A 25,475-nucleotide genomic window follows, 5' to 3' on the forward strand; every position below is an offset into this window, starting at 1 on the left:
ACACACAGCAACGAAGAGTAGCCCCCACTCGCCACAACTAGAAAAAGCCCGAGCACAGCAATGAAGACCCAACGTAGCCAATAAATAAATAAATTTATTTTAAAAAGGGAGAAGCCTGGGCCCACCCACACAGGGCAGATCTTGGCAGGAAAAGCAGCCAGGTGAGGGTGGGCTCTGAGCTCCTGGAAGTGACAGGTGGGACTCCAGCCTGGCCCTGAAGAGGAATGTTCTTCCCTTGGGCAGTTAGGGGTGGGTGATTAAGGAGGACTTGACCACCCAAGCCTATGGCAAGAATCTGAGGGTTCTACAATGACCAGCGGACTCTAGCTGCAAAAGGCCAATTGTGAAAACCAGCCGGTCAGAAAACTGGCCCCTAGAATTGTTTGGGGACATGGAGGCCCATGTGACCATCTTGCACAAGATGGACAAAAGATCTTGAGGTCAGATTCCGGCTCTGCATCCTCGACGAGTCCCCTTTGGGCCTGAAAATGGGGAGAACAGTCTGGAAGAAAATGTCCCAATCTGTAAAATGGAGCTCACAAATCTTGTTTAACCTGTGTAGCAGGCATTTACATGGAGAGTCCGATGAGAGGATGGATGTGAAAGACCTTAGAAAACTGTACGGGATCACTGCCGCTATTGTTAGGCTATTGCTGTGCTGCTGTTGTCACCACCACAATTACTACTGTCCCAGATATGGCAACGGAGGTCCAGAGAAAAAGTGACATGACCCGCCGGGCAGAAGCCGGTCTCAAGTCAAACTCCCCCACCTCCAAGGCCGGCACATGATCTTTCTTCCCCACAAACTGCCACTAGACCTTGGAGACCAGATGTTCACAAATGGAAGAGAGGTCAGTATCAGCAGACAGAGCTCTGGGCCCCTTCCTGGCACCGCCGCCACGCACTCTGGGCTCAAAAGGCAAGGCCGCCAGCGGGCACGAGGGGCTCAAGGAACCCGTACCCTTGACGCTTCCCTTACCAGCCTGTGGCCCCTTGCTCGGCCGACATTCGTCCAAAGCGACTGGGAGTGGGGAGCAAGGGTATGTCATTCATAGTCCAGTGCCTGCGTGTGTGCCCGGCAGCCCCGTGGCCTCACCTCCCATCTCTCCTCATTACACCCCATTACGGGGAGGTGAAGCTGATTAACCAGAAAGCACTGAGTCAGTCATTATCCTATCGGAAGGCCCTGCCTCAGAACCCACACGGTCAGACAGGCCCTCGGCGTGTCCGCGTCGTTCTGAAGGACACCGCATGGCCAGACTGCTAGAAACAGAGTTTGTGATTCAGGTCTCCTCCCCTGAGGCCCATCTCTACATGGGCCTAATGACCTGTCCCCTAATGTCGCCTCCTCCATGACTTCTCCCTGTGCTCCCAGCAGAGGCAACATCTCCATTCATCAGGGTCCACAGAACCTTCTCCCTCACCTTGCAGCTTCTGAATCCATGTCACACTGCACCTGTGTGGCTGGAGGCTGAGCTGATGCCTGATTCATCCCGCCCTCCCTGCCCTGGGTGCCGGCACCGTGCCAGGCTCACAGCCAGCATGTAAGAAATACGTGGGATAAATGAGCATCTGAGCGTCTGAGCAAGTGAGTGAATGGATACCTGGATGGACTCCTGTCACATACGAAGCCCTATAGTCTGCCCAGGCTTCCAGGGCATTCCACGCTGGATGAACTATGACTAGACTCTGAGTTTCCATGAGAATCACATGAAACACAGGGAAACACAATCCCTAATACCTAATGTCTGAATTAAGTAAATAAGGGCTTAATAGAAATGCCAGAGGTTTTGTGCAGAGGTATGGCCCTCGCTTGCTGGGTGACCTCAGACAAACCCTATCCTTTCTCCGGACCTCTAGAAAATGAGGGGGCTGATAGCTTGCTTCTTTGGTCCCTGCTGGCTCTAAAATTCTGTAATATTGTCAAAGGTTTGCAGGTAACTTTTCTCCCAGATTCTGGAGGGAAATGTAGGCCTCATCCAAGGAAGGTTCCGGGTTGAGTTTCTTTTCTTTCTCCTCCTGGGTCAGATGGAATGTGGCTTCGGCCATCTCTCCGAAGGGCTCTGAGTGGGAGAGGCTGCCTGTGATGGAAACAGACTCCCTGAAGCCCAGGAACTAGAGCGTGTGAGATCAGCTCTTACCAGCACATATGACTATGTCATTCCCAGAGGAGGTGTCACTCGACTTGCAGGAGAAAGACTGAAATCCTGAGCACAGTCTACGAGACCAGGCCCAGCTCCCCAAAATCTCCTCCCACCCTCCCCAGCCCATTCCCTGAAGCCCAGCCACACTTTCTTTCCATTCCTCACTCCTGCCACACTCCCCCTGACCTCAGGATCTTTGCACTCGCTATTCCCTCTGCCAGGCACGTTCTCCCCACCACATCCCTTCGGGGCTCAGCATAAGCCATTGTGGCCTCCAGGCTGGCTCAGCATCTGCTTTATACCTTTAGAAAACCTCAGACATCCCCTCCTCAGCGCCTAGTACATCTGTAATCCGTGACCCTTTGAGTAATCCTTCTTTATTGTGATTCTTCTACACATCTGTAGGCTCCCTGAGGGCAGGTCCAAGCCTGTCTTGTTCACTCATGTACCTAGTGACTGGCTCCGTGCCTTGCACATAATAAACACTCATTAGTGTTTGTTAAGTGAATACATGACTTGCTGGGTGGCCTTAGACAAGTCTCTTTACCTCTCTGGGCCTCAGTTTCCCCATCTGAAAACAAAGTAGCTAGATGGTCTGTGAGAGCCCTCATAGGAACTGCACAGAGACAGCCAGACTATCATAGGATGGTGGTCCCTGAGGCCTTGCTCACTCCTCCCCGTCCAAGGTCCCCTCCAGTACCTATTCTCTCCACAGGAGCCTGTGCTGCAGCCTATACTGTTTTGGGTTGCTCTTTGGGAAAACTTCAGAAGCATCATCTAATTAGCCTGTAGAGGAAGCTCAGCAGGCCAGTCCTCCCCACCAGGACCAGCCAGCAAGCTCTGGGGAAACTTACTACTCACAGGCCTCTGTGACTCACCCACGAGGTGGGAGCTCTCGGCAGGCAAGAGCCAAGTCTGAGCCACCCGTGCCTGCGAGGTGTACAGCCCAAAGCCCGTCACAGACGGGGCACCAGGAAACAGTCTCCTGAATCGAATCTGGTACTGGAGGGACCTTATCCAGGCCCCAAGAGCCTCTCACTGGGCAGAGCCTTTCTGATGTCATCTCTGCAGCCACAGGCAGTGACTGCTTCTCGGCCCAGGTTAGAGCAGGGAGCTGCTCAGCAAGGGATCATCCCGCTTCCTTCCCTCTCTTGCAAATGACCCAGCTGCGAGTTTGTCCAATGAGACACTTCCTTATTTCCAGACTCTTGGCTTCAGTTCTAAAAGCATGACAGGACAACGTGACGAGAAGGCTGACAGTAGGGGACACACCAGTGTCATCATAACCTGGTTTATGGCCAGACGGTGCTTACATATTTCCACCTGCACCCTGACTGACAGGATGATGACCCAAGACCACCTCAAGTGGCCCAGAAGATCATTACACCACCCTGTGCAAAGAGCCCTGGGAAAAGACACCACCCCACAGCAGTGGCAGAGCAGCCAGACACGGCACAACCCCCCGCCGGCCAGAGAGAGGAGGCACCAGGGCAAGCAATTGAAGAAGCCCCAGACACACGCTCCAGACCTCGTGGGATGCTGCCACTGGCCAGGTTTGGCGGAGAACGAGAAGCCCGGCTCTGAGTAGAAGCTGGCACTCTCACCCACTCCCCACTGAATGCCTTTGGGTGGGTCACCCAGGCCTGCATGCGGGTGGCAGGTGTGGAGGCAGCGAGTCGGGGGCATACCTGCTCGGGCTTGATGGGCTCTGCGGTGGTGAAGATGTCCGAGTAGTGCTGCCTCTCAAACACGCGGTCCAGCACCTCCAGCTGCTGCTGCGTGAACAGGTCTCCCCGCATCTGCTTCCGGAGGAAATCTCTGCCCGTCAGTGAGTGACCGTTCGGCACAGGAGACTCCTGAATACCTTTGATGAGCATGAGAGAGGAGGGGTGAGTGCAGGTCACGCAAGCTGCTGGGGAAGACATGTCAGACCCTGGACTGGGAAGAGGGCCTGAGAGACCCACAAGCCCAGCTCCTCCCCTGATGAGAGAGGAAACAAACAGGGGCTCAGACGCGGGGGTCTTTGGCCAAGATTGCCCTGCTGGTTAGGCCAGAGCCAGCTTCCCACGGTCACAGGCCGGGCCCTGCATGAAGCATGCATCATTGTGTCTAATCCTCACAATGAACCCTATGTAGATGGCATTCTTTCCCCCATTTTTCAGATAAGAAAATTGAGGCCTAGAGAGATTAACTGATTTGCCTGAGGACTGGAGCTTGGGTTGACTCAGAGGCTTAACCACCAGGTGCTACTGCCTCTCCTGCTCTGAAGATCCCCTTGGAGGTATAGTTTTGTCCCAGAGCTGACGCCCTTCCCCAGGACAACTGCCACCACATCACGTGACCAGCCAACAAAACACTGTGTTAGGAAGGCTGTAAGGAAACAGATGCTCTCACACAATTCTGATGGGAGTCTACTGGTCACATACCTGTGATGGACAATTTGATAAAATCTATCAAGATCACAAATGCAAGTTCCCTTTGACAGAGCAATTGTACCTCTGGGAAATTGTTTTACAGTTAGACTTACACACATGGGAAGTAATATATATGCAAGGTTCTAGTAGCAAAAGACTGGAAACAACCCAAGAGTTTATTTGTAGGAGCTGGTTAAATAAGTTATGGTATGCTCACACAGTAGAGTACTGTATGGCAACAAAAAGGAAAGAGGATTCCATCTGTGAATTGATACGGAAAGATCTTCAAGATTCATCGTTAAATGAAAAATAAATAAACAAGATGCAGTACAGCACGTATAATATACAACGTTTTGGGCTTCCCTGGTGGTGCAGTGGTTAAGAATCCGCCTGCCAATGCAGGGGACCATGGGTTTGAGCCCTGGTCCCAGAAGATCCCACATGCCGCGGAGCAACTAGGCTCATGTGCCACAACTACTGAGCCTGTGCTCTAGAGTCTGCGAGCCACAACTACTGAGCCCATGTGCTGCAACTACTGAAGCCCGTGTACCCTAGAGCCCATGCTCCGCAACAAGAGAAGCCATGGCAATGAGAAGGCCATGCACCGCAACAAAGAGTAGCCCACGCGCAGCAATGAAGACCCAACGCAGCCAAAAATAAGTAAATAAAATAAATACATTTATCAAAAAATATATATACAACGTTTTGTGTAAAAAAGAAAGAAAATAAGACTTTACACACATTGTGTGTGTGTATGTGTATACACACACACACACACACACACACACACATATATGGCTCTGGAAGGCAGCATGAGGAACATTTAGAGTGGTTACCCGGAGGTAGGAGCTAAATGGATGGAGGCAAAGGGGAGGGAGACTTTTCAAAGCATGCTTGTTTTGTTTTGTTTCGTTATAGAACTTTAAATGTATTGCCTATTCAACAAAATGTAAATCACTAAGAAAGCACAGGATTAAGTTCTCTATGGGTTCTGTATTGTTAGCTCTTCGCTGTGATGATGCCTACATTTCAAAGAAAATACTACAAATTATCAATTAAAAATTAAATGGTTGAAATATCTTTCGTGAGCTTTGGGCTTGAACCATTCAAAATGAGAGAAAACAAGGAGGATGAAAGAGTCCAGTGAGGAAATGGCCTGCAGGGCCATCATTCCCCAGGGCCCTCTGGGACCGAGTTGCTCACGCAGGGCTGCCCTGAGACACTGCTGGAAGCCAGGCCCGGAGGTGAGGCCTGCCTTTGCCATTGGGAAGCCCCCGTGGGAAACCAGCGTGTGTCAGATCTCTCCCGGGCAGATGCCCTTACCCAAGGCCTTGCCCAATCCCCCTCCCACCCCCCACCCCTCCAGTCCACTGCCACCCCAGGCTTCATCCATCATGTCAAAACCCCACCCATGTGAGGAAGGAAGCTGAACCAAGGAGCTTGAAGCAATGGGATATTGTGTCCCTGAGACACTGCCCCAGGTTGGTGTTTCCCCAACTGTCCTACCCAGGGCAACTGCAATACAGGCTCTGACATTTGAACAAAGACACCAGCTTTGGGTGTTCACATGAGTGCTGGCCTTGCAGAGTCCCCCGTGGCAGCTGACAGCTCAGAGCACCCCAGTATCCTCGACAGGAAGGGCCTTTAGAGGTGGCTTGGGACGCCCCTGAGAAAATGGATCCCAGATCAATTTTGACCCAAGAGGATACCTAAGCTTGGCTGTAGACTGAATGACCAGACACCCCAATGTGTGGGCCAAGGAGGGAGCAGGTCTCTCTGATTGATGTCCCCCGGTCTAAAGCCTGAGGCCCTCCTCTGGAAGCCTGTGACACTGGCCTACCACGAGACAGGTCCCTGCTCCTGCCCACGGGACATCATCCTCAGAGACCCCTCTTTCGTCATGGCCTATATCCATGGGGATCATTCCCACAAGGGCACCAAGACTAGCAGGATGTGGGAGCTCATGGCCCAGCCTGTGTCTGCCCAGCAGTGTTCTCCCATTGGCTGGCATCCACCAAGTAGCCCATGCGTGCACAGGTACACACACACACACACACACACACACACACACACACGGGAAGGAGGCTCAGCTGGCTCCTCCTTGGCTATTGCTCTGGCCACTCATCCTGGCCCCAGTCACTCCTGCCAAAACTTGACCTTGGCCTGGGTCCCCAGTGCTCCCGCTGAGTCTCTCCCTGTCAGAGAGACCACGTCCACTTTAGGAGACTTTTCCCCGGTCACCAACTTCACTTATAGTCCCCAGCCCCCATCCTACCAGCCAGACCCTATTAAAGGCTCCTTCCTATCTGCCAGCTCCTGACGTCTCCTGCCAAGGCTTCTCCCTGCTGAGCCCCCTTGGGCAGTGCCTCCCACTCAGGCTGCCCCCTCAGACACTCCACATCTCTGCCCCTGGAGGAGGCCTCTCCCTGGCAGCCAGCCGGTCCTCACACTGATGTCTTCTCCCATGGGCTTCACAGGCTGGGCTCTGTGCACAGCTCAGAGCTCTAGAAAGGCAGAGCTGTACCTCCACTGAGGAAGCTCTGAGGAGATGGCTTGGCTGAGGGCTCCTGTGGGCAAGGTCACTGTCCGGTCACCAGGGAGACCCTGGCACAGAGTTAAGGCTCAGGGCACATGCTGACTCAAGTGCATGCACTGGGGGTCCCTGGAGGACCAGCGCCCCCCCAGGACACCGCGCATTCTTCAGCACAGGCAGCCGCGCTGGGGCCTGCTCTGAGTCTCCCAGAAGGAAGGCTCACCGCGTCCCACTCTGGCCTTCCGACAGTCAGCCACAGCACCACGGGCGGAGCCCGGGAGAGTGTCCAGGCTGTCGTGGTGACCCAGAGACTCGGAATGGAGGACTGTGAGCTGGGAAGAGGCACCTCTCCAAGCATTCGGCCCAATCCTGACCCCTCTGACTGCTCCCGCCTGCCAGCACCTGCACCTGCTTTCTCTCCTCGGGAAGGAGGTGAAGTCTACCTGCCACTTTGCACAGAAAGTCTGTCATTTCCTTAAGAAGGCCTGGGGCACTCCTAAATATACGATCATTTATTCATTCATTTAACAGATATTGATAAAGAGTTTACTCTGCACCAGGTAATATTTTTAAAAAACCAAACACAAAACAGAGGATACACCAATGACCAAGACAGGCCCCTCTTTGCAAACTAGAAAGGGCAGCCCACTTTAGTCAAGTGCTCACACAAACAGATATGATTACAAACTGTGATAAGTAGGAAAAGGGCCTAGAAATATATTCAAATGGCCATGTGTAATGACCTCACGGGGAGGAGTCAGGGAAGTCGCCCAAAGCGGAGTCATGCTCGAACTGAGAGCAGAGGACAAGATGTCAGCAGGGCAAAGTGGGGGATGGGATGGAGGGGGTGTGCCAGGCAGAGGAGATGAAAGGGACAGAGGGAGTGGGAGGAAGAGACCCCAGGAGACTCTGGAGAGGCAGGCGGGGGTCCTGTCAGGCAGCCACAGAGGCCACAATAGCCACGGAGGTCACCTGAGCCTCGCTGGGGGGAGGGGGGCCACGGAAGGGGGCTGGGGAGGCAATCGCCCTCCACATTTCTCAGTCCCAGGGCCTGAACTGCTAGTTCCTGTAGATCAGGCTGTGCTTTCTAAGCCCTGCTCCCAAGGTCTGGAAGACTAGGGACTGGCAAGGTGCATTGACATTTGTGCACATTTGGAGGTGATGCCCGGAGTCAGCCTGTCAGCCACAGGTGATCCACAGAGCCCGTATGGAAGGTAAATCACTCCTCATCGGCGTGGGCCCTGTTGCCAGGACAAACACTAACCATGCGCACGCGTGCCGCCTCCTCTAGGGTGTCTTCCTTCATGCCTCAGTCACTGCTCCACCTGACCACTTTCTCCCTCATCTTAGGAGTCAAGCCCCTGGGCCCTTCACTCTCACACAGCACTATCAGCTACCTTGGGGAGAAACACCACAATTAATTCATCTCTGTCTCCTCCACAGAGAACATCTGTGGAATAAACAAATTAGTAATACCACCGTCACTCCGCAGGTCTGGCCTGTAAATGTCACAGTCCCTCCATTTGACCCATTCATTCATTCGTTTGTTCATTCGTCTCTCAACCAACCTTAGAAAGCAGGCGCTGGGCTAACGCTGGGCACAGAGTGATGAGCTGGCCCAGCCCTGTCCTCAAGGAGTTACATCCAGTGGAAGAGGCAAATGTTAACTGAAAAATAATCAGACCAGTAAAGGTGGAAGTGTCAACCAAGACAAATATTCTGACAAAAAGGCTCATGGTTCTCAAAGGCCAGGGACATGGCTGACCCATCTCTGGGTACCGCAGACAGTGGGTGAGCATGAGTGAAACAGATTACATGCAAAGAGACGGCTACAAAAGTGAACACCAGAAAATCACACCCTGCACAAGGACAGGTCTGAACCTCCAGGCCTCCAATGGACGCTTCCATAGCGTTTCTCCTCCACAAAGGTGCTGCCTCACTTCAATGGAGAATGTGACCTTGGAGACAGGCTCCAGAAGCACTCGGACCCATTGAATTCCAGGAAGAAAAATCTGAACTCACAATGTGAATGGTATGCTTAAATATATGGACAGACATGGGCAAAAGTACAAAGGTATACCGGGGGCATGGTATCTTTAAATCTTTTTTTCTACTCCAAATCAAATAATATGTAATAGACCCAGTGCTGGGCTTAGTCAACCACGGCTCGTAGAATTAACATTCTGGAAGCTAGCTTCAGGGGAGCAAGGGGCAGGAAGCTCCATCTCGGGGAGCAGAGAAATGCTGGCTTTAAATTTCAGGTTAAACCAATGTTATTCACAACCTGGCTTTGAAGCTAAAAGCTTTACACAATCGGGTCTGGTCACGCAAAGAGGGAGGAAGCAAAATAGCCTCAGATTCCCATCTGTCAAGAGAAAGCTGTCTCCTGTGTGTCTTAAAAGATCATAAACCCATTGCGTTTTCTTCAGAGCACAGCAGATTCAGGGGTTTTGCATTTTTCTTGGAGGGTTCTGGTTTGTTTCTTTAAAAATCATCATGTACTTTATGTCTGCAGATGCTCCCTGGGAAGAAAGAAAATAAAAACAAACAGGAATCTCCATAATTTCTTCTGGCATCATGGCCTTTGGGATGTAGCCCCAGCTGGCGGCTCCAGAGCCCAGGAAAGGAGGCTGAAGCTACTGGGTCAGTCTCTGGCCTTTCTCAGAGTCCCATTTCCCTGCAGAGCCCAGCCCAAGCCAGAGCCCTGACACAGCCTCCTTTATCCTCACAGTTGCTCCTCAGCATGGCAGGGCAGTGGCAGGGCCCAGTGGGAAAAGGGTTGGGAGCCAGCAGACCTGGGTTCTAGCCCCAGCTCTGCCCTTACTTGCTGTGTGAGCCCAGACAGGTTCCTCTCCCTCTCTGGGCCTCACATGCCCCATCAATAAACTAAGGAGGCTGAGTCAGTTGTTTCTAACCATTTTCTCCTCCAAAAGCCACCGAGATTTTGTCAACTAAATAGTATTAAATGAGCATTAACCTATTTTTCCATTTTGGTTGTTTGTGCAGTCTTTGCAGGGGACACCCCCCAATATTCATTCTACCCCTAAATGATGGCCAAACCTACCCAGGAGATCCCATTCTCTTTGCTAATACTTACTTTAAGAATGGACATGTGAGGAGAGGGGGCCCTTGGAGGGGGCTTCCAGGAGAAAGTCAGAGACAGGAGAAATCTTTTTTTCTTCACTGGGCTGCATTCACCCTTAATCGTTTTGAAATTGTGAAAATAACGCCCGTGCCCCACCCTTACCCCAGGCTCTGAGGTCTTCTCCCGGTCTGGCTGGCAGTGCTCCAAGGAGGCTGACTTCCAGCCAGTTTGCTGCTTCTGGACTCTGGCACCCACCATGCTCACAGCCCTGCCTCCCCCAGTGAAGACAGGGACAGACCCAGGTCTTGGTGGGTCATCTGCCACAGGAGTCTAGAGCCAGGGAGGTTGGGAACATTGAACTGGTGTGACCTGGGGCATTTCCAGCTAGGGTCAGGTGAGTCCAGGGAGCTTGGGGTTGGTCTTCTCAGATCGCTGCCATGGCTAATTCTTAAAGCAATCCGTAAAGCAGAGACCAACCAAATTCAGACCATGCTAACTTGCAGCTTTAAGAAACTGTTTCTGATGCAATGGAAGCTTGCTGAGGGCAGTAGTGGCTCCAGAATTTTCTCCATAGGAGGTGATAGGCATGACTATGGGTTACAAAAGTGGTGGGGGTGAGGGTAGACAGGGTACTTGTTCTGGGGCTACATCAGCAAAATGCCCTGCATACATACCACTGAAAGTGAGAGAGCATCATCTGTCCCTAGCTAAGAATATAGGGGTAGTGACAGAGATGATGGGGAACACAGGCTCTCCAAGCCCCACGATCTCCCACTGGATAGAACACTGCTCCGTGCCAGGGCTGAGCCAAGTTATTTTCGCATCCTTAAATTTCATTGATCCTCAGAACATCTGGGTGAGATGTGTATTCTTAGCCCATTTTACAGATGAGAAAACTGAGGCTCAGAGAGGATGAGTAACTGAGATCACTCAGGTGGGACTTGGACCTCAGTCTCTTGTCTGCAGATCCAGTGCTCTCTCCACTTCCCTTTACTCCTCAGGTCAGCTACTAAGACTAAAGCCCTCTGTTTTCTCATCTGTAAACTGGGAACAATGGTAAGCAGGACCATCTCTAGGGCTTTTATAAGGATTAAATGAGATAATTCCTGTGACACACTTAGCACAAAGTTAGTGTCCAAACACCATAAGCTATTGTCATCATCATTTACATCAGGAAAATCCTTCCAAGGCTGTCCTATGACAAAGCCCAAGCCTCCCAGGCCTCCATGACCTGCCCCTCCAGTCAAGGTCACCCCTCTAGTCACCCCCAAACACCATCCCAGTAAGCTACTCCTCATTCCCCAAGTGTCCCTGATGCCACTCCCTGACACCACTGTTTTTTCCATTCCCTCTGCTGACTCATCTTTTACCCCTGCCCATCAAAGCCTCAGCCTCTCTGAAGCACAAGGCTCAATTAATCACCCTATCTTCTAGGTCTCCTCAGCAAGTTGCATGGGCCACCACTATTATCCTGGATTTCACTCCTCACAACCCACCCTGTGAGGTCCATCCTCTTGGAATCCCCATTTTATTGCTGAGGAAAGTGGAAGAGATAATAAGTAACTTGTTCAAGGTCACAGCACAGCAAGGTCACATGGTAGAGCACTTGCACACCTTTTAACACGTCTTAAGAGTCAAGCTGAGCACCGTGATGGATGTGATACAGCATACTAGGGAGGTTCAAATCCTCACTCTGTCTCTTACAAGCCTATGATATTTGAGAAACTTCTTTAACCTCTCTAATCCTCAGTTTTCTCATCCATAAAATGGAACAATACATAATGATACATGGGATCAATGAAAGAATTGAATGAGGATATATGTAAAATGCTTAGCATAGTACCTGGCACATAGTTAGTACTCAATAAACCTGAGCTGTTTCTAGGATTATCCCAGTCATACCTTGTTTTATTGAGCTTTGCAGATAATTGCATTTTTTACAAATTGAAGGTTTGTGGCAACCCTGCATCAACAAGTCTATTGGTGCCATTTTCCAACAGCATTTGTTCGCTTTGTGTCTCTGTGTCACATTTTGGTCATTCTCATGATAGTTCAAACCCTCTACCAGCAAAAAGATTATGACTCACTGAAGGCTTAGATGACAGTGAGCATTTTTAGCAATAAAGTATTTTTTAATTAAGGTACATACATCATCTTTAGAAATAGTGCTATTGCAGAATTAACAGACTACAGTATAGGGTAAACATGACTTTTATATGCACTGGGAAGCCAAAAACTGTGTATGACTCCATTTATTGCGATAGTTGATTTACTGGGGTGGTGTGGAACCAAATCCGAAACTTCTCCAAGGTATGCCTGTACTTCCTCCCTTCCCTGCTAAGAGTATAAGCTCTCTGAGGACAAAGCCCATGTCTGGCTAACCTCAAACAAGGGAGATGCTAATCAATGTTTGTTGACTGAATGAGGGACCTGGGAAGACTTGAGGGGTTGCAGGTCCGAATGGTTCAGGGGAACTCAGTAACAGGATAGTGTCTGGCATCATCAGAGAACTCCGGAGAAAACCTTTGGAAGTGACCTCCATTATATCAGTGATCCCAGAGGAGAAAGAGTGAAGCAACTAAGAGTTTATGTTCTACATTCTAAGAAAGAGCTGAGGCAATTCACAAAATTTTTAACAAGAGGATGATAAACTACCAAAATTCAGTTGAGCGCTAAGCTTCCTGGTGACACACACCAAAAGGAAAACACAGCAAGTCTCATAGTGCTCAGAGTCCAACAACAACAACAAAATGCCATTAATTCTTCTACACAATTCACAGGGCTTCTCTTCTCTGCATGGTGTTTTGAATGATTAGGGTAACTCAGAGATGACTAACAACACAGAGGTGGGTCCTGGAGGAGGAAACATCAGAGCCAGACCTCAGATAAGGGGAAGGGACAAGGTGCTGGGATAAGGGGAAAGGATTCCAGGCCCAGACAACTAACTTCAGTCGCAACATTTCTAGAGCATCTATGTGAGCCAGGCCCTGTGCTGGGGATCAGGGTGGCAGGGCTGGAAAGGTCCCACGGCAGCCCAGAACCAAACTCGATGTTCCAGGTGATTTTATAAATGCCATCCTAAACCGGGGCAGCACGCTGAGAAAAATCAGAATGGCATGGAGGAAAATTCCATTGGAACGACCATTATTCAGCCATTAGTTTCGCTCAATCTTTCTTCTCGGGAAGGAAAACGCAAAATTGTAAAATTGCCGAATACGTTCAGGTTCGACCAGAGTGAATCTGATTGTGCCGTGTGTTACCCAATGAGTCATAGGCTGTCAGTGAGGGAAAGACCCCAAAGGACTGATGATTCTACACTCAGAAACGGCAAAGGGATTTGTTTGGGGCCAGAAGGCAGGTCCAAGGTGAGCTGAGCCTAGGAACACATGAGGCCCCTGATTCCTGTTCCAAGCCTCATGGATCCATTCATTCCTGAGCAGCATGCACCAGACTCCTGCTGAGTGTTTGGTCCTGCACTTGGCACCTGAGCTAGAGAGCTAAGTTCTAACCCCTGTCTTCAAGTGGGGGACGCAGACAAGTGAAAAGTTCCAATGCAGTAATGGTAAGCCGCCCCGAGAGCCAAAGGCAGAAGCAAACCTGAGAAGCAGAGGCAGCCGTGGGAACAAAACGGTAGTAGCCACTCCTTATACAGAGCTTACTCTGTGCCAGGCACTATTTTAAGCAACTTATCTGTTTAATCCTCACAACAACCCAGTGATGTCGAGTCTGTTATTGCCCCCTCCCATTTTGCAGATGAGGAAACTGAGGCACAGGGAGCACAGGGAGCACCTTGCCCAAGGTCACACAGCTAAGAGATGGACAAGCTGGGATCCAAACCCAAGCAATCTGGCTCCAGAGACTGCTCCCACCCCTACACTAAACCACTCCACTTAATCCAGACTGGGAGCAGGGGTGATCCAGAAAAGCCCCCTGGAAAAGATGAAGCCCAAGTCTTAGGGATGAGTAGGAAGGAGTTAGCCAAAGAAAGGGGCAGGCAAGAAGTGCATTCCAACCAGAGGGCACAGCACATGCAAAGGTCTGGAGGCACAAAAAAGCCTGGTGCACCAGGGAATGGCTATAAGTCAGTAGGTTTAGAGGGCAGGAACAGGGGGGAAGGGGAGGGAGTAAAGTGTGCAAGGCTCTTTCCTCCCCATTTAGCGGCCTGGTACTATTATCTATTATCCAGAGCCTAACATATACTCTGATGTACAAACAGTACAAACACAGTATTGAAGCTCCCATGGTGTTGGTATGAAGAGACGGGATTTCTTTGTGCTTAAATGAATCAAGATGACCTCAAAGAACAGGCAGGAAGGAAGTAATACCTTATGCATTTCCACAGGACAAGTCTGTTCTCTCTAATCCGTACTGTCCAAGTCCATTACCTCGTACAGTAGTACCTAATCACTCCACCTTACAGAGAGATATGCACACTAATTAGGAAGGATGTTAACCACCATAGTGAAAATATTCCAAAGCAAATGAAATATTACGAAGAGCAAAAGGGTGATTTGTTTCTGTGAATTGTGCTTTCAAATGAGATCAAAGAATGCTAAAGGCTTCGTTTTAATTATACCTAGAAGGACTTCTCAGGCATGCATCCCTTTTTCGGCTTTCACGCACATAGCAGTCTCTCCCCATCCCCCACTGTGCAGAAATAAATAAATAAAAGGGTTTAAAATCATATTTACTCTGATATCTTTGCATTACCCCCATTTGAGTTTTTAAATTACTGTCTTTATTTTTTTCTGAGGACAATATAACTACAAAGAAGGTTCATATTTTGAAGTGTATCTATCTGATCATTGCACAAATGTTTTCGGGAGAAATCACTATATTTCTCCAAGATGGGTATGGGTTTTGTCATAGATCAAAGTGAGAGGGAGGAAAAAAAGATAAATCATCAGAGATCCAAAAATACTTTTCATTTGGAGAAGATATCAGGCCATTTCGATGGGGCTGATGGAGTCCCTGTTCTGTCTCCATTACCCAAGGCAGGCAGCCCCAGCCAGGAGCCAACTACCAAGATTATATTCCCCATAAGATGGTCCCCAATATATATATATATATGATCTTCAACCTCTATTGATTGACCAATTTCACAAGCAAAGACTGGTGAAATGAAGCTGAAATGAACATCATGCTTTAACTCATTGAACCTATCAGGCCTGAGTTAATCTCACTGTCCACTGTCTCTGATAGAATTCAATTGATCAATCATGTTTCGGTGATAGTACCATTTCACTGGCTTATTGCTTCTTCATTTCAGAGCTTGACCTGTTAGATATACTTGGACTGGCTTGACTCCTCTTGGATACACAGAGATCAGCCTCTGTCTGCCAACGTGTGTCATCTCCTGTCCCAGCTGAAAAGAACTCAAGAGGATTTTGTGTAAATCTGTGATGTGTTTTTCCACCAGACATACACACATGAGTGGTGGATTTATGATGGCATGGAATTGAAAAAGCACAAATTATAAGAGAGGCTCTTTATTCTGCACGGAAGCACCATCATTCCCTTTTACATAACTAAATTGATGTGCTTGGGCTCTGTACTCAGCGGTGGCATGTTCTTATATTGGCAGCTGTACGCGCCCAGACAGAGTAAGGCACGTGTGGAAATGGTAACAACGACAATAACAATAGCCACTCCTCAAGTATACATTCACGCCGACCCTTCACATTCATCAGCTTCTCTGATTCTCACCATAACCTCAGGAGATGGGCAAGAGATTATCATTCCCATTTACAGATAAGAAAATGGGCTCAGAGAAGGGGAAGCGGCTTGTCCAAGGTCACATAGCAGAGCTATCAGGCCAGTTGAGCCTGAGAGCCCTGGTATCTCAGCTCCTGAGTGCCTCTTACCCGGCTGAGGCCGACCTCCAGGCAATTTCAGAACTGTGGAGTCATTTTGGGTATACCACTCTGTCCCTGGCCACCTGGACGAAGGAAACATCCTCAAAATTCGGTTCAGAGAATTTTAGAGCTTACGATGGATTCTAAGATCAGCTGCAGCATCTTCTATAGCTTAGAAACTGAGACCCAGAGGGCAGTAAACAGTTTTCCAAAGTCACCAAGACACTCAGCATCCCAGTCAGGACTCAAACCTGGATCCCAGGCCCTCAGCCCAGGATTCTTCATGCTTTCTCTCAACACCTCCCTTGATTCACGCCAAGCCAATGAGCTCCTATCAACAGAGAACCTCATTCTCCACTCTCAACGTGGCCCAATGTGCTGCTTTTATTCCTTCATGGCAGTTAATTTAATTTTCCTAACTGCAAGCTAAGATGTTGTGCTTTGGGAAATCAGGGCACAGGGGCTCCACCCGGCTGCCTGGGGGAGGAGGCTCTTGGAACCAAAAAGCTGAGCCCAGCATGCAGGTCTCTGGAGGAGGCCAGGGCAATGACAGTTTGCAAATAAGCCTTGCATCTGCTTAGAGCTGGCAGAGTCTGCAAACACACTAATGGACTTTCCTCTGCGCACAGGGAGCTGGGGAGAAGCAATAAATAAAGTAGGTGCCTCTGGGGGGAGCCATTGCTGAGGCCAGATATGGGGCTGAGATGAAGGGCTTGTTGAGGGTGGGGGAAGGGCTTCTGGGGCTCACACTGCATCACGCTGCCCCCCCTCCCCGTACACCTTCCAGTAGCCCCAGACGCTACCTCCCAGATCCTTCAATCTGTATTCCAAATAGTCGGGCCCTTGTCAATACACTTACAATTCAGTCCATACACAGAACGGTTGTGGGGTAGAGGGGCTCATATGGCTGCTGTGGCCACAGAGTAGAGACCCTCTTGGAGGGGGATAAGAAAAGGCCCAGAGGCCAGATGGAGGCCCTCACCCAGGAAAGAGCGCACGGCGGGAATGGCTACCCAGGTTCAGGGGCAGGTCCAGGAGATGATGAAGAGGGGAAGTCTGCCAGAGTTAAGAGACTCACTGGTGGTGGAGGACAGACGCACCTCTGAACTTCCCTGTTAGATGTTCTGGGCTGCCACCCACTGATGCCCCATCTCACTGAGAGCAAAATCCACAGTGGGTCATGGCTTACAAGACCCTACTGTATCTGGGTCCCCTGGCCTGCAGCCCCACCTTCCTGACCTCCCCTCCTCCCACCCTCCTCCCACTTACTCTTCTCTGGCCACATCAGCCTCCTTGCTGTCCCTCAATCATGCCAAGCACACCCCTGCTTCACTCACACCTTGCCATGTGCTGTTCCCTTTCTCTGGAACATTCCTCCCCCAGTATCTGTTTGGCTCCCTCCTCCTTCCCCTAGAGTCTCTGCTCAAATGGCATCTCATCATTATGACCACCCTCCACAAACCAGCATGTACCCTACCCCCGGCCGGGCTTCATTCTCTATCTCCTTACCCAGCTTTGTTGTCCTCCAGAGCACTTAACAACATGCTGTTTATTTTCCTTATTTATTTATCCTCCCTCATTAGAATGTCATTCATGAGGGCAGAGGTTTTGTCTGTCTCGTTCATTGCTGTGTCCCCAGCACCAAGAATAATGTCCGGCACATAGTAGGCACAAAATAAACACTTGTAGAATAAACAGGTAAAAGTGGATATTTCATTGAAAGTGAAAAAAAAAGCAAAAGCAAAAACAAAAACAGGTACAAAGGAAACAGCCACAGCCACTCCTTGGCAGCCTCCCATTGTGAAGGAGTACTCACTCCCTCCCTGGGGGCATCTGATTAAGAGCCTTTCCATGCTTGGCCTAGGGCTTGGGAGACAGAACTCCCTCAGGGAAAACAAAGGGGGCCGCCAGGCCTTGACCATCACTGAGGCCCCAGTGCCCAGCTCTCAGTCAGGAGCCAGTGAATGGATGAATGACTCCCCAGGGAGGAGGCCCGGCCTTAGAAGAGTTTAAATTGCAAAGATGGTAGTATACCAGGTGCCGGCTCTGGCTCTGCCACTTGCCAGCTGTGTGACCTTACACAGCACATCTCATCTCATCTGTGCAATGGGGTCAATAAATCCTGCCAAGCCTGCAGCACTGGGTCAGAGCAAGCAAGCCAGGGGGACCGCAAATTGAGACAGTATCATCTGCACGGCAAACATCTCGGGTCAGCCGATGAGGACAGGGAGTGAGAATAGGAAAAGGGAAGCCATTTGCCTAATTAAAAAGGAGAAGGTGGGGCTTCCCTGGTGGCGCAGTGGTTGAGAGTCCGCCTGCCGATGCAGGGGACACGGGTTCATGCCCCGGTCCGGGAAGATCCCACATGCCGCGGAGCGGCTGGGCCCATGAGCCATGGCCGCTGAGCCTGCGCGTCCGGAGCCTGTGCTCCGCAGCGGGAGAGGCCACAACAGTGAGAGGCCCGCGTACCACAAAAAAAAAAAAAAAAAAAAAAAAAGGACAAGGTGTGTTCAGAGAGGAGCACCTGGCTAAGCTGTATCCCTTGGTTCAAGCATTCATTCATCTTTTGCTGGTGCTCCGACCCCAAGCATAGCCCTGTAAGGGGAGCCCATTTCCTAGCAGGGGGAAGAAGCCTAGAGATGGAATTAGAATTCAAGCATCGGAAAGTACCCTACGAGAGCACCGAAGAGCACACGGTGGGCGCCAAGAGACAGAGTCTGTCTGGTGTTAGGGGTCAGGGAGAGGGTCAGGAAAGGCTTCCTGGAGGAAAGAGTTGGCATTTGAGCCAGGATTTGGACTTGGAGGCATGAGAGAGGAGGCAGAGGGTATCCCAGACAGAGATAAGATGTAGGTGGGGCTCTCACCAACTGTGGTTCCCTGGGAGCTTGGTACCCATGCAGGAGCCCCAGGTGCACATCAGGCCACGCATCTCTGCCTTCCCAGCACAGGGTCCTCCACACAAAATGCACGATATATGCAGATTTTGCTTTTTCACAGAGTCACAGAACTTCCCAAAGGAAGAGATCCCAAAGAGAAACTCATTTGTTGCAGTGGATCTCAACAAGGGTGATCGAATCAGAGGAGATTTCGGAAATCTGTGACTTACTGTTATTTGGGGAGGAGTTATGGCATTTAGTGGGCAGAGCCAGGATGCTCCCCAGTCCAGGCCAGTGAAGGATCGCCCTGCATCCCACACATCTTTGGAATGCCTTTGTGTCTTTTTCTACTTTTCCACTGGGGCAAAAGACAAAAAACTGATATCAGGGCATCACTCAGCAAGGCCAGAAGAACCTTTACACTCAGAAGCAGATGGAAGAAGAGGCCGCAGGAACACCAGGAGGACGGGCCAGTCCAACAAGAGAGCAAGGAATTTACGAACCCCCCAGCCCAATTCTGCACTGCGGACCAAGGCGAGACTGGTGTGCATCATCCACCCCAGCACCTCCGTCCAAGGAGGCCCAGCAATCCGGCCTCTCCTCCGCCGGCTCCGGGACGCACAGTGTCCCTCGGGCTCCTGACATTCGCTGGGCCGGTCCCCCGCCGCCGGCACCCCTCGCCTCGGCGCGCTTCATCTGCTCCGCTGCCCAGCTCCCCGCTGCCGCCGCGCCCGCGCTCCCCGGGGCCCGGAAAGCTGGCATCCGTTGTTACCATAACAAACTCAATTGTTCTCAGCAGGGCCCCGGCAAATAAAGTCATTCATTACGGACCTATCCCGGCCGCCATGGGCTGCGCGGCAGTCAGAGGGCCGCCCGCCGCCCCCTCGCGGGCCGAGACACGCGCCAACGCCGGTACCTGCCGGGGCCGGGCCCGCGGCACCACGGCCAACACGCTGTGCCCGCGGCCCCGCCGCGGCCGTGCCAGCGGGGAGAGCGCCGGCCGCCGATTAGTTTTATCTCGGCACGTCAATTGACTTATACTGATTGGCTTCCTGCCGCCAAATGTCAATTAAATTGCAAATGCTTGGCGGAGGCAGGGCAGGCGGGCCGCCTCCTTGCCGAGGGCGCAGCGCTCTCCCTTTTTTTTTTTTTGCGCCATGTTCTGACGCGGTTGTATTTCTTTCTCCTGCCACCCCGCGCAGGAAACCCCCATGCCCTCCTGGAAGACAGTTGCCCTCCGTTCCCAGCCGATGGGGCGCCCCGAGAGCGAGGCGGAGGAGCGGGGTCTGGCCTCTGGCCTCTCCCCAGGGCCCTCGGCCTCTTGGAAGGGCTTTCTTTATTCGCTCGGTGGCACGGCGCAATCCCTGAAAATTCCCCAGAGATCCTAGCAGGGGACTCCTGGTGCGACCTTGAGCATACCCCTTCCGCTCCACTCAGGCCCGGCTTTCTTCGCCGGCCAAGGGGGCTTGAAGGAGATGGCGGCTGGGGGCCTCTTTCTGGGTGCGCGGAGGGAGCAAGGTCAGCAGAATCACAAACATTCACTGGGCGCCGACTCTGTGCCGGGTCATGCGTGGGCACGGGCTAATCTGCTCAAGAGCCCTCTGCAGTAGGTATTATTATTCTTCTTTTACAGGCAAGAGAACTGAGGCACAGGTTAGGGAAGGGGCCGATTGGGTTTCAGAATGGGCAGCCAGGCTTCAGAAGCCCGTGGCTTCATTATTGTGCGCGGTACTCACAGGGGAGGCACCGTGAAGAAATAAGAAGGAAACGGACAGGGCACTAACCTAGACCTGGGCACCTGCCACTGTTACCGATCAGGGCTCTTGGCCTTCCCCCGATCAATAGAAATTGACTAGAGGCCAGACAAGAAATTCAGGCAAGGCTTTACTGGGGCCCTTGCTGCAGCAGGGGGCAGCGAGAACAAACCACAGGTTCTCTTGCTCGCTCCCCGAGAGGGGGCGAGCTTGTTTCTTACATGGGGTGATGGGAGAGGTGTGTCCAGGGGTCGGGCCAGAGGGGTGGCTTAGGGGTTTTGCCCACCCCTTAGGTGGTGGTGTGGGCAGGGGGCATCCGCATTACGCTGCTTTTGCTCCCGGCACCCTGTTTTTGCTCCAGGCTCTTCAAAAGTGGCAGTTGGTTTTTTTTGGTCTCTTTCTATCTTTTGGGTCCAGAATTTGCCCCAACTGGGCATGCATACAGTTATTTTTAGTCCCAGGCAGTTTCTTTGTATTTTGTTGCTCGAGGAGAGGTGTGTCCAGGTGCAAGCACTGCAGCGCTGCAGCAAAGGGCCCCAGGTCCCAGCCTGTCTCACCACTGCCAAAAACAGTTGTTCTTGCCAGTTGTTTTACATCCACATGAAATTCTCACATTCATTGTATGATCTAAGGATTAGAGTCCCCATTTTACAGATGGGTAAATGGACCCTTGGAGAAGTTAGTTCTCCAAGGGTAAATGGACCCTTGGAATTTGTCCAAGGTCACAGAGCAGGCACTTGAAATGAACTACGACAGCCATACCTACATAGAGCTTGACAGTTTATAAAGCACTTTCTCACACATTGCTCCTCCTGAGTTGGCACAAGACTTTGAGGAAGGAATTCTGCTCTCTCTTTGCCAGTAAGAAAACCCAGGCCCAGCGTGGCTGGCCCAAGATCACCAGCACTCAAACCCAAGGCCCTGTGATTCCTGATCCTGTGCTCCAAGCCCTACCTCAAAGAGACCTTGAGCAAAAATGACTCAGGCACAGGTCCCACTCGTCCCCTCTCCCCATTCTGTGGGGAGCTATAGAGTAGTACGCAAGTCATAACTGGAGTCAAGCTGGAAAATGCTTAGGGTCACAGGGAGAGCAGGAAAGGGGGCACCCAGGAAAGATGGCATTTTAGGGAAGGACCATACATTAGGCCCCCAAAGAGATTGGGTGGATTTTCCTCCACTGTCTGCCATAAACCTCCCCCTTTGCTGCTTCTGTCTGCCTCCTTAAAGCTCTGTCTTGAGAGAGAGGTATGCAGGTTCTTAACTGATGAAATGTGCCAGCATTTAAAAGATACAAACCTGACCAATCGTTCTTTTCAGAAAAGAGATGTTAGCAGAACAAAAGTCCCATTCAAAAGTGCTGGATGGCGTTTGTGTCTCACACAGAAAGGAAACGAAGACAGAGAAGATGGAGGAGGGAGGGGGAACAGCAGGGAGGAGGGAGGGGGCAGAATCTGGGGATGGAAGGGTGATCCGGGCTCATTGCATCCAAATCAAAGACCCAGAGGGTAGGGACCTGACTGAGACCACACAGCAAGATAGTGGTGAACTGGAGCCAGGAACTCAGCCTCTCCACCCTGTGACAGGCTCATCCTGCCTCTGCAAGCTGCCCTCAGCTACAACTCGAATTGTTGGTTTCTGAAAAAAAGCGGAGCTAAAATTCTGCCAGTGTAAATTCTGGTGTGTACATCTTTTTCTTCTGACCCTAGCCTGAATAATCCTATCATTAGACTTAGCAATATAAATAAAATAATCATTTAAAAAAGAGAGAAAGTTGGGAATTCCCTGGCGGTCCAGTGGTTAGGACTCGGCACTTTCACTGCCGTGGCCCAGGTTCGATCCCTGGTCGGGGAACTAAGATCCTGCAAGAGAAAGAGAAAACAAAGGAGCTGGGAATTTAGAAAGTTCTTAAGAAGGTCTTCTTGAGGAATTTGGATTCAGGGTAAAAACTCTGCTCTGATGAGTTAAATATTCTTAAAATGTGCCATGTGCCAGAGCTGATCAAAATACTACAGATAACGTTTTTTAATTACCAGGAGTTGCAGGAATTATTATCCCCTTTTGACAGATGAGGAAACTGAAGCTCAGAGAAGTTCAGGCCCTTGTCAAAGCTCGCACAGCTAGTAAGTGGCAGGGCTGGGCTCGAACTCCAGTCCACCCACTGTGCTACCCTGCTGTGGTGTAAACTCCATATGTGATCAGCCAACTGCACTTGAAGGTGACCAACTGGAGGATGTGACAGGGAAGCATGCATAGCAGTGTCAGGGGAAGCCTCAGAAATGGCTGAGTACCTGAGTGAGGAAGCGGGCTCTGCACCAAGGTCGCCCTGAGCTCAGCCTGGCAGGGTGATGGGGATGGTAGAACTGAAATAAAGGGTGGGCTCAAAGCCCCCTTTTGGAGAGAGCTGAGGACATTCCCACTGATGCCATCCTGTGCAACACTCTGTGAGAGGCAGACCAGGGTGGCAGGTAAGGCTACTCTGGAAGCCAGCTGCCCAGGGGCTGGTCCCAATAGTGCCACGGTGGAGCTGTGTGACCTTGGGCAATTTCCTGGATCTCTCTCTGAAACTCTATAAAATGGGGATGATAAGAGCTTCACCTGGTACAGTGGCGGTATTAAATGCATTAATAGTTTAAAATACATATGGCAAACACTCAGTAAATGCTAACCATTAGAGCCACAGTTCCCATTTGAGGCTGTGATCTATATACACCTGGAACATATGCTTAGGTAAGGCAGGCAGAACAAGGGCCCTAGGCACCAGCATGCAGAGCTATGCACGTGTGTGTGTGTGTGTGTGTGTGTGTGTGCGCGCGTGTGTACATTTAGACCACGGGAGAGCTCCCTCCCCCTCTAGAATGGTTGTCATGAAATCCTTTCTATGGAGCCAGACAGCAAGCAGCGCTGGAGGATGGAGACGATGGAGTCAGGCAGGAGTGAAAGGAAGAAGCCTTTGACGTGCAAGGCTCTGGGTTCTACTCAGCAGCCTGCACCTACGGACCAGATGGGCTCCCGGCTTCTGTGACATCCAGTCCCTATTCAGTACATATTTGTTACCAAAAACCAGCCCTGTGGTGGGCACTAGGGCCACAATGGTGACCACTACAGACACTAGTCCCGCCCGCACAGGGCTCCCAGTCTCACAGGGAAGAGAGATGAGTGACAAATGTGATACTTTTGTCAACAGGCAGGCTCTGTGTGCTGCAGGTGGGCCCAGGGGAGCTGACAGTTAGGAGGGACCCTCAGGGAAGCCTTCACTTTTAGGAAGTGACATGAGCTGGATCCTGAAGTTGTAGAACGTCAGCTGGGTAAATGGTAGGGTGGAGAAGGGGGGCAGTTTCCAGGCAGTGGGAACACATTACCATAAAAGGCATCCTTTATAGAGCACATATATATCATGCATCGGGGTCCTCCAGGGCACTGTGCATGCATTACCTCATTCAATCCACGTAACAACCCAATCATGGGCACAATGGGTGTCCTTGTTTTACAAAGAGGGAAACTGAAGTCAAATAACTTGCCCAAAGTTACACGAGTAGGCATTGGTGGAGTCAGCACCAGAACCCTGGTTGCCTGACTACAACCCATGCATATAACCCTTAGGCTGCCAGCAGGAAAGAACAAGTGGTGCTCAAGGGATGGAATGAGGTTTGGTATGACTGGGGTGAGCATGAAAAGAGGAGGGTGGGGAGGGACGAGGCTCATGAGATGGGCACGGGTCTGACCACAGAAGGCCTAGCAACCTTGTTAAGAAGTTTAGATGCTTTCTGAGAACAATGGGAAGATTTGAAGGGTGAAAACCCTTCAGGTGAGTCACCGATCCAAACCGTATTTCAGAAGTGCCCCTAGGGCTGCTATGCAGAAGGTGGACTGTTTGGAGAAGTCAGTGACATTGGAGGTGGGGACACACTAGGAGGCTACAGCAATAGTCCAAAGGAGAAGAGAGGGTGCTTGGACTAAGGCAGTAGCAGTGGGGACCAAAAAAAAGGAGCAGATTCATGAGATAGTTAGGACAGAGATGCAGTGACCTTGAGAAAACACCTACCATAGGCTTTGATTTGTGGTCACAGGCAGAGGCACAAACTTTCTGAGCTGTGAGGATGGTAGAAGACCTGCTTCTGGCTAACTTAAGTTGCCTGGAAAAAAAATAAATAGCAACCCCTCCCTCTCCTAAGCACCAAAAGAGATTTCAAAGCATTTTCCAACCTGCTACTTCATATAACAGACTGTGAGGGAGATGTTACTGCAGCCCCCACAGATGGGGAGTGAGCTGCCCAAGGTCACACAGCCAATGGAGAAAGATCCTGAATTTAACTCCAACTCCAGTGCTCTCTCTGGCACACCACAGAATGTCAGAGCCCAAAAGATCCCTTAAGTCATCTGTTCAAATATCCACATTTTAACACAAGGAAAACAAGACTCAGAGAGAAGTGACTTGCCCAAGGTCACACAGCCAGCAAGTAAAGGCTTAGACTAGAACCGAGAACTTGACTCCCAAAAAGGTTTGTATTAAGACGTCTGCACCATGGAGGTGAGGAAGGACGGGAGTGATCCCCAACAGCAATGGCCCAGTCTCCCACTGCTGTGACTAAATGCTGGCAGAGAAGTGAAACTCAGGCAAATGGGCAGCCTACCTGGGCACTGCTGCCCCCCACCGAGTTACAAGCATACCAAGCTCGGAAATGGTCAGTACACACTGTCCTGTCACCCCTCTTGTCCCTAACCCTGGACAGCAACTAAGCTGTCTTGGGTCGATGGTGCCACCTGGTGGCTGGTGCTGGGAAGAGTCTGACTCCTTTGTCGCTTTTCACCGTCCG

General features: G+C 50.9%; 1 protein-coding gene and 1 non-coding gene across 3 annotated transcripts in view; one reads left to right on the top strand and one right to left on the bottom strand.

The window, feature by feature from the left end:
• PAX5 (paired box 5) overlaps positions 1 to 25,475 on the bottom strand; it is a 189,211-nt gene that overhangs the window by 123,564 nt on the left and 40,172 nt on the right. For both annotated transcript variants that reach the window (XM_024763043.1, XM_024763044.1), the window contains exon 6: positions 3,833 to 4,008. In XM_024763043.1, the coding sequence (XP_024618811.1) occupies positions 3,833 to 4,008 (176 nt within the window). The remainder of the gene's footprint in view (positions 1 to 3,832; positions 4,009 to 25,475) is intronic.
• TRNAE-UUC (transfer RNA glutamic acid (anticodon UUC)) lies at positions 22,441 to 22,512 on the top strand. Its single transcript has one exon. It is a non-coding gene; the product is annotated as a tRNA-Glu (tRNA).

Source organism: Neophocaena asiaeorientalis, unplaced genomic scaffold (assembly GCF_003031525.2).
Source record: "Neophocaena asiaeorientalis asiaeorientalis breed wild unplaced genomic scaffold, Neophocaena_asiaeorientalis_V1.1 scaffold449, whole genome shotgun sequence".
Lineage (NCBI taxonomy): Eukaryota > Metazoa > Chordata > Mammalia > Artiodactyla > Phocoenidae > Neophocaena > Neophocaena asiaeorientalis.